Source organism: Mastomys coucha, unplaced genomic scaffold (assembly GCF_008632895.1).
Source record: "Mastomys coucha isolate ucsf_1 unplaced genomic scaffold, UCSF_Mcou_1 pScaffold15, whole genome shotgun sequence".
NCBI classification, from domain to species: Eukaryota; Metazoa; Chordata; class Mammalia; order Rodentia; family Muridae; genus Mastomys; species Mastomys coucha.
Window position 1 is genome coordinate 64,922,420 of NW_022196897.1, and position 14,223 is coordinate 64,936,642.

Sequence of the window (14,223 nt, forward strand, 5' to 3'; positions counted from 1 at the left end):
ACTGTGTAAGAGTGCCTGCCATTTGTGTCTTGGTGCTTTTGTTTTTGGTAATCTCTGTGAATCAGAGATTAGCAAAGTTAAGGCAACTTAAGCAAGGGTTTCTTCTAGACAGTCTTTCAGAGCTGCACTGCACCTCTTCCCAGGCAGTCTGGCAGCAGCACTAGAATGATCTGCTTCTGCTGACTAACACTGCATGTCTGAAAAGGACAGCAGGGATGGCAAACTAAAAACATTCTCAACTTCTGGTTGTACAGAAAAACTAGAAGTTTCTTCATGCAAACGACAAAGATATGGGTCAAGATAAAACATTTTTCTAAATCAATATTCTGCTGTTAGTATTCCTCTATTTGAAGTTTTCAGATAATGAAAACAAGATGACTCCTACTTATGATTCATTATTGCTATGACATCATCATGCTCAATGGAAACACACAGAACCTATCAACAATCAAAACTGAGAAAACAGCCCTCCTCCTGTGTGAAATGTAAACATGTGCCCAGGAAATCAACAGGCCGATTCATATGCTAAATAACAGATGGATTAAGCATCTACCGATCATATGCATTTCTCTTCAAGTCAAACACACAGGCTTCAAAGAAGAGATTTATTTTCATGATAACCTGGTATTTCTTAATACTACTATCCACCTACATATGCACAGCAATCATGCTTCTCAACTGAGAACCAGGATTAAAAACCACATCAGAAAAAGAAACATGAAATTGTCATTAACATTCAAATAATGTGATAGCTTTTAATATAGAGCTGGTTATTTTTAAGGTTTAACTACAGGAAATGACCCACTAAAAAAGAAAACAGAATCTATTCAGGTTATACAATCAGGACATTTAAGTAAGTAAAAACACATTACTTTCTAAGAACAGAACAGATATGCTGGGACCTCTGAGCTTGGGTACAGGACAGGGTGAAGCAATCATTGTGGGGATGTTGAAATGATATCTAATTTTCTGTATTCAAACTCTTAAGTGGTAACACTGATCCTGCTTATCCATCTCTTACCCAAAATAAAAATAAAAGATCAACTGAGTATCTTACCTTGACTGTATGGCAAGATATATTGTACGGCGAAATGAGACTAGGTTGATTTCGGTTTTGTCATGAATAGTAACTTTTTGTCCTGAAATAAATTAAATGTAACAATTATAAAAATATAAGTTTATTCTATGACCAAATTCAATAATTACGTTGTTTGTAAATCAGTATCTGTAGGATTAATGGACTCAGTCTAGGTCTTCTGCCATCCACGACAACACCAAAAAACTTGTTTATCTCTATATCACAAACTCTATTACAAACTCATTTAGACACCACAGAAGGTGGTGTTTGATGCTGATGCTTCACAGACTATTATCTCTAGAGTCATAAGCAATTTTGATTAAGTAGATGACCTGGAATGACTGAAATTGAGTTTAATAGAACAATGGGTTTTGGCATGTTGGCTCTATCCAACATGTATATGTGTCAAAATCTGTTAACTGATATAAGGAAACTTTTCTTATACATAATTATCAGTATTTTAAACAGTATTCCAGTATAAAACAAAAATATTGTAAAGGGAAAAATAATATATAGAAATTTAGGTGACTTATTAAAGGTGATAGGCTTCAAAGTAAAGAATGGAGAAATCCAATCAATTTTTTTTTTTAATTGTTACAGAACAGGGTCCGGAGAGAGCTCAACGGTTAAGAGCACAGGCTGCTCTTCCAAAGATCCTGAGTTCAATTCCCAGCAACCACGTGGTGACTCACAACCATCTGTAATGAGATCTGATGCCCTCTTCTGATGTGTCTGAAGACAGCTACAGTGTACTCATATACATAAAAGAAATAAATCTTAAAAAAATTACAGGACAATTTAACTGTACATACACCCCCACCCACACACCTTTGATATTTCCAGAGTATATCTCACGTGAGTAACACCCAGCTTATGTGGCTGCTATACTACTGATATTCAACCAAAGTAAAGGTTGAGCTTGTTTTTCTGTGAAGTGACGTAATCAGAACCGAAGAGGAAGAACACGAGCCTATTTCTGTACAAATGTAGTTGTTGGCCTCCCTACTCTATTTTGCCAAAGTGAACAGCAAATATCTAGTCACTCACATCTGTCACACACTTGCCAAGGGTACATAAATCACACACCCTCAACATGAATGTCCCTTTAGAATTGAAGGGCTAAAATATCAAATTAAAAAATTATGTTGTTAGGAAAAACTGACTGACCTTGTTTAATATTTCAGGGACAGCCTTTTGTCAGAGAAGGTGCTGAACACATCCCTTGCCTCCTCCCACTGACACCAGGGCACCCTTCACAGTCCTTTCTCAGTGAACAGACAAAGCCATCCTAGAGTAGTACCTCAGAATTCACTTCATCCTACAGTGTTTACAAAGCCATACTTTACCTCCTTCCTCCTCTTCTCCTTCCTCCTCTTCTTCCTCCTCCTCCTCATCTTCACTACTTCCAGCTTCTTGGTCAGTGTTCGAATCACTGTCTCCTTCATCAAGGATTTCTACATATCAAAGTAAATTTAAGAAGAAAAAAATTAATGACCTAGATACATGTACCTCATTATGAGTTAATCTCATTTCACTGAATCTAATTTTAACTGTTTATCTGCCAACAAACATAATCACACAAGCCTCAGGCTATGGCAAGGAAACAATTAGAATGATCTGAAGTTAACAAGTTGTGTCATTCTTGCTAGGTAAAATGTGCTCATGGAAACAAGGGAACAAATGAAGACAGAAAAGGCATGTGATGCTTCTGAGTGGGTAAGAGCTTCAGGAAAAAAACTGGAGCTCAGAGCTAGCATTTCAAAGTTCAAATGCTATCTTCAGAAAGAGGGCAGTTTGTGATGAAAGCTAAAGCCACAGGTATGCAGAGTTAAGGGTGAACACGGAATGATACGGGAGGAGAATCAGTATCATTTTGTATTCACTTTAAATAAGTAGAATGAAAATTTAAATTTTGGGGCTGGTGAGATGGCTCAGTGGTTAAGAGCACCAACTGTTCTTCCAGAGGTTATGAGTTCAAATCCCAGCAACCACATGGTGGCTCACAACCATCCTTAATGAGATCTGATGCCCTCTCCTGGTGTGTCTGAGAACAGTTACAGTGTACTTACATATAATAAATAAATACTTAAAAAAAAAAAAAGAAAATTTAAATTTAAACATAATTTTTAAATTGTATATTACAGTCAATCAAAACACATAAAACTAAAACAAGTTTAAACATCTTAAACAAAATTGGGAAAACCATTACTTTATTACTTCTTACATAAAATGTTTATTTAGATCTAAATGAACATACATGAAGATCACAAAAGACCATCTACTACATCAATAGTGTAAATGATGGGCTGGTGAGATGGCTCAGAGGGTAAGAGTACTGGCTACTCTTCAGAAGGTCCTGAGTTCGGATCCCAGCAACCACATGGTGGCTCACAACCACCCATAATGAGATCTGATGCCCTCTTCTGGTGTGTCTGAAGACAGCTACAGTGTGCTTACATATAATAATAAATAAATCTTTGGGCCAGAGCGAGCAGGGACTGAGCAAGCAGAGTTGACCAGAGGGAGAGGGGCCAACCAGAATGAGTGGGGTTGACTGAAGTGAGCAGAGGTCCTAACAATTCAATTCCCAACAACCACATGAAGGCTCACAACCATCTGATCAGCTATAGTATACCCATATACATAAAATAAATAAATCTTAAAAAAAAATAGTGCAAATGACATAGGCCTCAATTATATCTTGCCCAGTATTGCTGTTAGCATTCACCAACACTGCACTTTCTCATTTATTACAATCACTTAAGTTTTAGTACAAAGTTTTAACTTACTTTAGAAACTTCTAATTTCTTTATATTTTGCAGCAGGAGCAATCATTTATTAAGACTGTAGAGCTACTATTTAAGCCTTATCTGACAAATCTTAAAACCATTTCTCACAAATGCAACTCCAAGAAACACTCCAGTGTCTAGCTGATTATGCAACAAGCACAGACTTTGAAAAGAAGAAACTATTTAGTATTCAGAAGTAGGAAGGCAGGCACTCCTGCTGTTTTCCCAAATGCTGAAAAACCTAATACACAAGTACACCTGGGTCACTCAGAGGTGCTAATTACCAAAGCTGTGCTCACTTCCTGCTGGGGTCATTTTTTATGCCCGTTTCAGGGGAACAGTTTACTAAAGATGAAGGTCAAATGAACTGTCTGATAGTTTACAGCATCCATCCTCTTTTCTCTCTCCTTTAAAATCAGCTTCCCAAAATTACACAGGCACTGGCAACTAGATTTCATCAGATAAATAAACAGAGTTTCAACAAAGAGTCTATGATTCCCTGGGGGAATCTGAGACCTGTCAGACAGCCTATGGGGTCAACACTACTTTCCTAATAATTCTAAGGTACTACCTGCCCTCTCACTGAATTGTTATCTACAAGAACAGACAAGAGCAGTGGGGTTAAAGTTACTGCAATCTAAGCACAAATCAAGACACCAAAGTGGACCGGGAATCAATGCTGCTTTCTGCCACACTTGCAGAAGAAGAAAAGAAGCCCATTTAAATTATAAATGCCCTAGATGAAGATATAAAATAGAAATTTTATTACATCTCATACTTGAACAACAGTGTAGCACTTATATTACAGAGAGAGTGGACAGTGTAGTGGTTCCCTAAAGGACAAAGCTGGGGTAACTGCCTGAGTTTAAGATAAAGTGGTAAACTTTTTAATTTTATTTGAAAAAATGGCCAATGTCATCCATACATGTTGTTAGGTATTCTGCAAGCATTTTTAAAATGCAACAAAATGACACTCTCAACTTAAAAACAGCAACAAACAGTATTTGCCACCATGATACAGCTTAAGCTTGTAAGAGTAAATCTAATTTTTACAAAGTATGTATTTATCCTTCAATAGCTTCCCAACACTGGGACAAAAGGAGACAGGTGGCAACATTAACAAATGTGAGTTTTGATATTGTCCTAACCACATTAAGTTGATTTTGAGGATGTTCATGTTAGCACAAACACACATCATCAACAACAACAACAACAACAACATCATCATCATCATCATCACCATCAATCATCATCATCATCATGAAGTAAGATGTTCCAAATGACTAACATGTTGCAAAATAAGTCATGGCTTAATGATCTATTGGAAGTGACACATATACCAAGGGTTTTTAACATTTAACTTCGTATGAAAATTCACTGACACCATTTAATATTTCAAATGAAATGAAATTTTAAGAAACTCCTAGCAGTTAAATCCTATCAGTGTATCGAGGAGAAATAACACACTTATCTGCAAAGGCTATCACAATACTCCTCCTCTTTCTAACTATAGTATCTTAATGAAACCAGAGAAAACTGTAGCAGACAGACACATAAAAACAGGCTACTCATCTCCTATAGGCCAGGCACTGCACACTACATAAAATACGTCACATTCTCATTAGGTTCCTTTGCTTAAATATTATTTTTATAAGAATGTTGCTTATATTAATATATACCATTTTATTATTTTTAAATGAGTTAGTATGTAAATATTCAAACACCAACAGATATATATAAAATGAAGCTCTACGAAGTCTAATTTTAAAGAGTATTAAGGGAATCTCAAAACCACAGAACTTGAGAATTGCTATAATAAAAAAAGCATAATCCATATACTGGCCAACTGCCTAGATCCTAATGAGATTCACAAGTTTAAACTAGAAAGAAATCATAACAGACAGCCAGGGGGAAAAAAGGTGCCATTTAGGGAAACTGTAGGGAAAGAAGTCCGAAAGCAAAGAAAGAAGAATGGGCTTAAGAAACGGAAGTCTAAGCAGAAAGGGAACCAGTTCCACGGCAACAGAAGGCTTTTAAGAATGAGAATCAAAGAAGAGAACGCTGTCTGTGCTATCAGAATCTTAGTGCACTGTAGAGAAACCAAGTGCTTTCGGAAGCCTTCTGACTATAACTGAAGCAGAGAATGGAATGATGGAGCTCAACGACTCTGCAGCCACTTCCAGAGGAGAGAGCTGTTCTCAATAAAACCACAACCTAGAGTGAGCAAAGCCATAACCCCACATGAGCACACTGGACAGGATTATCAGAGAGGAATACCCAAGCTGGGAAGACACTAATAACAGCTACCACTGTCTAAACACCTTCCTGTACTAACCCGACTTTTCTATCAAACATAATTTGTTCCAGATCATCTGACTAGTAATGGCAAAGACCACACACCAGAAGTCTGTCCCAAGTTACAGCCTGCAGCACACTATTGACATCCAAATAATAACCACTCATCAGGCAATAAAATATGGTACTTCCAATAGAGTACACACTCAGTTGTGTATCCGCTGTGTGGCACTGACTGTAGAATAGACAAGAAGCCTAATAAAAGCTCCTGGTAATCTACAAGGACTTCCTAAGACATGGGAAACTTAAAGGGAAGCAAAGGGGAGGGAACTACAGCACTCAGAATGAGTTTCTTACAGGAGCAGACACTACAAAGAGAGTTAACACACGAGGAAGCAAAGCGCAGGCGTCACTGGGGCTGAGCTTTGTCTAGGGACAGTCAGTGGCTTTTAATATTCCTTTCAATCTAATGGATCTGCATTACTTCTACTGTTCCAGCTATTTGTCAAATCTTACATACCTTTTTTAATAGCCTTGTACTTCTCTTCATTCTCCATAAAATTAGGATCCATCTTGAAAACATCTTAAAAAATAAACAGAAAGTTAGGTGTTTATTTCCTGCATTCACATATTGATATCCCACTACTGCTTCCCACACCCTAGGCTTACTAAGAACATCTTCTGGATTGTAGTCATCCTCCAAGGGAAGCATATGTGTAAACTGATCATCCTCTTCCACTAAATCAAGTCCTTCCAGAATAACAGGGTGGTCCTTGAATCCATCCTTCCGTACAGCAAACATCACTTCAATCATGTACTGAACTCTTTTGTCAATCTCAGACTCGTGTAGAATGTTTCGAAGGCGTTCAAAGATTGCTGAAGTTAAGAGGAAGGAAAAGAATAGAAAATATCACTCTAAGACTAGAATAAGAATTGGTAAGAATGCATAGCCAAACACGATGGTACAAGCCTTTAATCCAAGCACTCAGAGGGCAAAAGCAGGCAGATCTCTATGAGTTCGAGGCCAGCCTGTTCTACACGGAGAAACCCCATGGGGGATGGAAAAGAATATACAAACCAAGAATATACACTTTACCATTGATTCCCCTTGGTGACACCTGGGTTAATTTGAGACCACACTCCTTGAGGAAGCCGATAGCTACTTCGACACTGTCATCTGTTGGTCTCTCTAGCAGCAAAGTGAGCATCTCCAAGCACAGAACCTCATGTGCCTTAGCAGAATGCAGACACAGGGAAGAGACAAAATGGTTTTGCATTATTAACCTGCTACTGACAAGATTTTAAACACAATTAATGTTCTACAATGATCATAGTGCACATAATTGTTTTTCTATAAATTTTATCTTGTAAATATTAAAATTTATAGATAATTTCTTTAATTCACTATACTGAACAGAAAGAAGTATCTGGTTTATGCCTACAAACAGACTTATTTTAATTTATGTATATGAAGAGGAAGTTGGATGCCTTGTGACTGAAGTTACAGATGGTTATGAGTGCTGGGAAGGGAACCCGAGTCCTCTGAAAGAGCCAGTGCTCTAAGCAACTGAACCATATCTCCAGCTCCAGTTCTTTATTTGATACCCTTCACATAATAGCAACTTTTTATATCTGTTCTGTAATTCAATTTACTATGTAATTCTACTAAATAGCAAATAGTCCTAAAGTTATACAAAAGTTATACTATAAAATATTTTAAAGATTATTGATGCTGAATTGTGCATATTTCCTTTTTGTTTACTTATTTCATTTTTGATGGCGGTTTAGGAAGTAGTCCAGGCTCATGTATGCCAGGAATGCACATCACCACTGAGCTACAGCCTTAGCCTACTTCCATGAAAGCTCAGATCAAACTAGCTACCTGGTCCACAGTTTAAAATTAACATTTATAAAAACTACGTTGTAGAATGAGAACAAAATTTTACTCAGAGGGTGCTATGAAAGGATGAGCCATAGCTTATTGTGTCATCCATAGACCTGAGCAAGATATTTAAAGAGCAATCTTAACCTGAATTCTAGGGAATATCTTTACACTATACGAAATTAGAAACATATTAATTTTTGAGGGGGGTATATTGGGAGGAATGGGGTTAGTCATACATCAATGTAAGAAGATCTTTACATCTAATTGAGAAGGTGAAATGGTTAATATTTAAGTGTTTGGTGGTAATGACAAAAATCTCTAGTAAGCTAGTAATATTTTAAAACCAGAAATATATATCTGCTGTTACAGAAAGGTTATCTGTTTCCCTGCTCTTAAATAATCTTATTTTTTTTATAACACTCAAGTTTACTTCTTTCCAGTGTCTACTCTTGGAAATCTTTCACATTTTGACCTAATTAGTTGTCATGTGATTATAATATAGATTAAGTGCATTAAAATCTTTCCATATTCATTGCATTCCAGTAAAGGGGATGGTACACATGGGAAGAGTCTTTGACCATGAACACAGTTTCACTTTCAAGGCTGAGTAGAAGGCAATACACTCCACAGAACAGTGGCTAAATACAAAAATTAAAATCAAACAAAATGACATCATGTGAACTTAAAACAGATCAAAACTACTCAACCCGCTTTATTTCATAAATATGAATCTGTAGGCAAAGTTTATGATGGTTTCAGGAACACTTGGTATAAAGAAGACGAAATAAAGCTACATGGATTTTAAAAATGCCAATATTTAACCTCTATTTCATAAGTTGAGCCTAAATATAAGTGACTACAACATTAAAATGAATTTTTCTTTATGTCAAATTTTTTAACAGTAATTAGCATTTTCAATTAAGTTTAACATAATTTTTGTTGCATGTACACATAACTGGGGCTAAGCAAAACCTAATGAAATTATATAAAAATGAATCTACCTCAATTTCTTATCTCTAAAACTTAGTAAAATGGAAGCATTATAAAAATTCCCTATGTGCTATATTTAGGGAATGCATAGGTAACTAATTAACATGGGCTGAGGATTTATAGCTTAGCTGGCAGAATGCTTGCCTAGCATGCAGGAAGCCCTGGTACTGAGCCTCAACATTGCATAAACTAGACATAGTGGCAAACAGCTACAAACCGAGCACTAGAACAGAGGCAGGAGGATCAGAATTTCAAGGTCATCTTTGATGTCACCTTGAGCTTATAGCCACCCTGGAGATAAGGAAGGGAGGGAGGGAAGAAGGAAAGGAGGAGGACCTCAACAAACAAACCCATTTTGCTGATAAGATGATGGATAAGGGATGAAGAGCAGTGGGCCCTGCAGTGTCCACATGCTCGCTCATGTGTTAGGCTGAGCACTGCAGTTGATACCATGCAACAGGAAGCCAATGCAGCATTTAATAAGCAACAGAAACACTGAACAAGTGAATAAACAAAAAACTAAAAGATGTGCATAACTACTGATCTACTTGTTATCACCGTTTCATGATTCATTTGTTATTTCATGTGCACTGGTACTTTGCCTGTGTGTATATATGTATAATGGTATTAGATCCCCTTGGAATTGGAGTTACAGTTGTGAGCTGCCATGTAGGTAATTGAACTCAGGTCCTCTGAAAGAGCAGCCAGTGTGCTCTTAAGTGGCTCAGTGAGCACACACAGTATTGAGCCGCATCAGTCTAACAAAAAACCTTGTAACATACAGATTTTCTCTATACAAGAATATTAGATGCATTTAAAACAAGTGAAATCTCACCCAAGACAATCAGTGACAAAGGGAATGGTGTCAAGACCATGGTCTTACATCACTGAGTTTGATCAGGCTTTAAGGATAATTACTTACCACATTTTGGTTAATAAGATGTGCCACAAATTTTGAAGCAGTCAGGCAAAGTTGCTGAAAAAAATCAAAGTAAAGACAGTTAACCCATGAACTATCATCAGTTTTCCTGTATCAATAAAATCTACAGAAGACTATCATGCTTTTTTTTTCTTTTTTTTTTTTTTGGTGGTGTGTGTGTGTGTGGGGGGGGGGGTTAGACAGGGTTTCTCTGTGTAGCCCTGGCTGTCCTGGAACTCACTCTGTAGACCAAGCTGGCCTCGAATTCAGAAATCTGCCTGTCTCTGCCTCCTAAGGGCTGGGATTAAAGGCGTGCACCACCACTGCCCAGTCTACGATGCTCTTTAAAAGGGAACACACGGAATCATTTTCATGCAGGAAGTGACATGAAGTAGCTATGAAAGCTAAAGTACACAGGCAGGCATCATCTTGGTGGCCATAGGATATGTAGCAGACTGAGTGGTTTACATATGAAGCCAGCATGCTTACTTTTGTTGATGCTGGCTTATTGGAATAACCTCACGTCTACTTACAAGCCACTCATACACACCTTATCATTCCTTCGATAGCCTTTCCGAAAATTAAGAATTAGTCTCTTGAGGATCAATTCTCCAATCTGTGGGAATTTTGAGTTGATTATTGCCACCAAAGCTGCATAAACATGAGTGAAGATTGGAGACGCACTCTGGGCTTGCAGAACAGATCTGGACAGCAATCCTCTATTCAAAACACAGCACAAGTCAACAGTCAAACAAACAATTTAGAAAAATATGTAAAATCAAGAAAAACTATTTTCTAATCATGACTAGTAAGAGCCCATTCAGATTAAATCTTTACTACGTTTCCTAGGAAAAGAGTTCATCTTGGTAATCAATTTTAAAAAAAAATGGTTTTATGAAAATAAAATTGTGCTTTATTTGTAAAATAAAATGAGGATAACTTTTTTCAAAAATTTCTCTCTAAATAAAGTTACTGTTTTTCTATTCACATTTCATGTAATCAGACTTAAAGGACTGGGGCAGGGAAAAACATGATGGAAATATACTGTACAAAAAAATTTTAAATAAACTAAAATCAAAAAATAGTGGTGTAAAAACAAAGTTGCTTGATGAGTATAAAATTTACACAGCATAAAGTTTCTGCCATGAGTCCATGACTTATACACAATAGCTGTGCTGGAGCACAGCTCTGAGCTGTTTCCTTCTGTTGGTGTAGGCTTAGGGGACCAAAGGACAGGGGTGACCTGAGATGAAGGGACAGACAGCACAGTGGTGGGAGCCCTGTGAACAGTCGCTTGCTCTTTATGTGCATGTGTAAGAGAGAGATGTACAGCAAGCTACATTATTGCAAACAATATGAAGACAATTCCTGAGCTGCAAGAAGAAAGTGAACCTGAATTAAGAAGGAAGGAAGCCAAATACCTTTAAAATGAAGTAGCGTAACAAACCAATGCTTATTGTTCATAGAGACATTATGTTTCTTTAAGAAAGTCACTATGAAATATACAAGGTAATGGCTACTTACCTCCCTCTGACAATGTTCTCTTGAAGGAGCTCTTGGATAATAATACTTATATTAGAGATGTTGACCTTGTTGATGAGACCATTGATGGATTTCTTCAGAGCCTCCCAGCTCATCCTCTGGTATGCTAAGCTAAAAATTACCAAAAGAAGGGACAGCCAGTCACATGGGACTTTAGAATTGAGACGCTGTCTGAGCATCTGAAGGACCTTGTGTGCAGCTAGCCTGGAGCTGCCCAGCTGAAAGCTACACGGCTGTGCTGCTTTTACCTTACATTTGGGCATTTCAGCCTCACCTGGGTTTTTTACACTTGATAACGCCCAAGGTCTTTTAAAGCTCTTTAAAAATCTAAGATTTTTGTAATTACTTCTCTGTAGGAAACCAGACCCTTTCCCTCTACATGCTTCTTTTGAAGTCTAGTAAAATTAGTAGGCTTCCTGAAATGCATATAATACAAAAGGTTACAACAGATCCTGAGATAGTCATTACAGCACAAAAAAAGAACAGGCTTGATACAGTGTGGTCTGAGCATCTTCAGACAGAAAATAACAAGAAGTGGTAGGAAGTCAAGTATCAATCTGAATTCCAAGTAACATGGCCATGTACAATATTACACAGTATTCATAACATACTATTTGGAACTGTATACTATAGTTACACTTCCAGTAGAAGGAAATGCTAAAATTTAGTTAAGGATTAATAAAAATAAATGCATTTTTCCCAAGCTAGATTCTTGAGCTGACTGCCTGGATTTCATGTAGGGAGCTACAGAACGCTGGGGTGACACAGTCCTGCAGAAAGCGGAGGTGAGGTCAGTGCTGCTGGGTAGTAGGTTACCGATACCCAGTCAGTACGTCACTGCTTAGAACTGCCGTAAACAATGAGGATGAGAGGCAGACTGACAGAATGACTTGCAATTGATATTTTGTTGTTGCTTCAAAATTCTCTATCAATCAAACTCTTTTGCCTCCTACTGTCCACACCTATGACAAAGGTGACCCAGTGCCCCACACCACATACTTTGATAAATTCCTATCTCTAGAGAAACAGATCTGTGACTTAGTAACTAACCTAGCCAGTAAGATATTCCACCTAGGAAACTGGAAGACATCAAGTACAAGGACTTTTCCAAACCCAGGAGCTGACATTCCACAAAGAAAAAACTACAGATTCCTCTTGCATTTTCTACTTGTACCTTTTACTCATGGACAGACCCTCCACTATGTATGAATTTTCTCCTAGAACTGCTTAAATTTGTATATGTTGCTAATTCTCCCCTGCTTACTGTACTGAAGATGCAATAACTCAATTAATAACACTTTCACAATTGAAAAAAAAAGCTTTGCACTGTATTTGAAAAATTCTTCACACCAACTCTGTCATGCTGCCTTTGTGAACAAAATGCCTAAGTGATGATGCTGGCATGGATGGAGGTCATCTCTCACACTTTCCTGTGTCACATTTCAAACATCACCAGCTCTGACACACACACACAAACACCAGGTCCCAACTTCGATCCCCAAGTCCACATAAAAAATGCCTGGCACAGTGCAGCACACTGATAACAGACATGAGACAGGCGCATCCCTGCAGCTTGCTGGCCGGCCAGCCTGACCCACTTGGCAAGTTTCAGACTACTGAGAGACCCACTCTCAAAAAGAAAAAAAGAAATAAAAAAATGGCCAGTGCCCCAAAGCTATCCTCTAACTTCCAAACACAACTACAAGAATGTGTGAAGACATAAATATGTAGGAGCATGTATGTGCAGGCACACACACACACAAACATGAGAAAAGTTATGAGCTAGTATCATAACAAGCAGTATACAGTTTCTGTAGTAACAAAGACAAGAGGCCTATAATTTGTGGTCTCTACCATGGTAAACTAAGTACACTTTTAACAAGCAAAGCTAATTCCATTACTCTATTCCTTGTTCAGTGAGGATATATTTGCTGCAGAGACAAGAGGCCTATAATTTGTGGTCTCTACCATGGTAAACTAAGTACACTTTTAACAAGCAAAGCTAATTCCATTACTCTATTCCTTGTTCAGTGAGGATATATTTGCTTTGGAGATGCAGTACATCAACTTACCTGTTTTTATCTGTAATCTGTTCCTGCATCATCCTGAGCTTGGCAGGAGGAATATATGCTCCGCCAGTGCGGGTGAGCAGCGGATCCAGCTCATCTTTCTTTTTCTTCGATGTAGGTTCTTCCTGAGTAGAACTCTGGGTTACTCCTCGGTCTGGGCTCCTTCTTTCAGGAGATGGAGATTTCCGGGACCGTTTCCGATGATCTCCATCTCTATCTCTTTCTCTGCGTTTTTCTCGGTCCCTGTTTCTAAAAAATGGGGTGGGGAGGTAGGGAAGAAAACATACAATCATTCTTACAATGAAGTGCATAGAGAATAGGTGAGACTGTAAGGGAAGAAGAGTTTAGGATGGTGAAGCAATGCTCAGAGGAGATACCTTACTCAGGGCTAAGGCTGTGAGTAGGCTTTAGCGTGGGTGCGAGCTGGTGAGGGAGGGGGATGCTCCTTACCTAGGAGGACCACATGTTGCAAAACTAAGCAGGGGCATCACGACCAATGACACCATTAAGAAAGAGTGATGAATCTAGCATGGCAGCAATAGCTGAATCAAATCAAAATGCACTCAAAAAGCCAACCAATACCTGTTAAAATGTTTACACTAGAGAAGATGAAAAACAGTTTCTAGGTAGGCAAAAGCTAGGCATGAAAATTAAGA

The 14,223-nt window shown here is 37.9% G+C and overlaps 1 protein-coding gene and 1 long non-coding RNA gene across 2 annotated transcripts in view; one reads left to right on the forward strand and one right to left on the reverse strand.

Moving 5' to 3' along the window:
* The window catches only part of Cwc22 (CWC22 spliceosome associated protein homolog), a gene marked incomplete at its 3' end in the record, with an annotated part of 48,951 nt that overhangs the window by 17,471 nt on the left and 17,257 nt on the right, over positions 1-14,223 (reverse strand). The window contains exons 5-13 of the mRNA XM_031370770.1: positions 13,571-13,816; positions 11,481-11,609; positions 10,507-10,675; positions 9,960-10,013; positions 7,259-7,394; positions 6,832-7,038; positions 6,683-6,745; positions 2,425-2,532; positions 1,058-1,139 (exon numbers count right to left, since the gene is read on the reverse strand). Coding sequence (XP_031226630.1) covers positions 1,058-1,139; positions 2,425-2,532; positions 6,683-6,745; positions 6,832-7,038; positions 7,259-7,394; positions 9,960-10,013; positions 10,507-10,675; positions 11,481-11,609; positions 13,571-13,816 — 1,194 coding nt within the window. The remainder of the gene's footprint in view (positions 1-1,057; positions 1,140-2,424; positions 2,533-6,682; positions 6,746-6,831; positions 7,039-7,258; positions 7,395-9,959; positions 10,014-10,506; positions 10,676-11,480; positions 11,610-13,570; positions 13,817-14,223) is intronic.
* Positions 5,918-6,441, forward strand: LOC116090366. The gene is made up of 2 exons (XR_004118662.1): positions 5,918-6,086; positions 6,235-6,441. It is a non-coding gene; the product is annotated as an uncharacterized LOC116090366 (long non-coding RNA).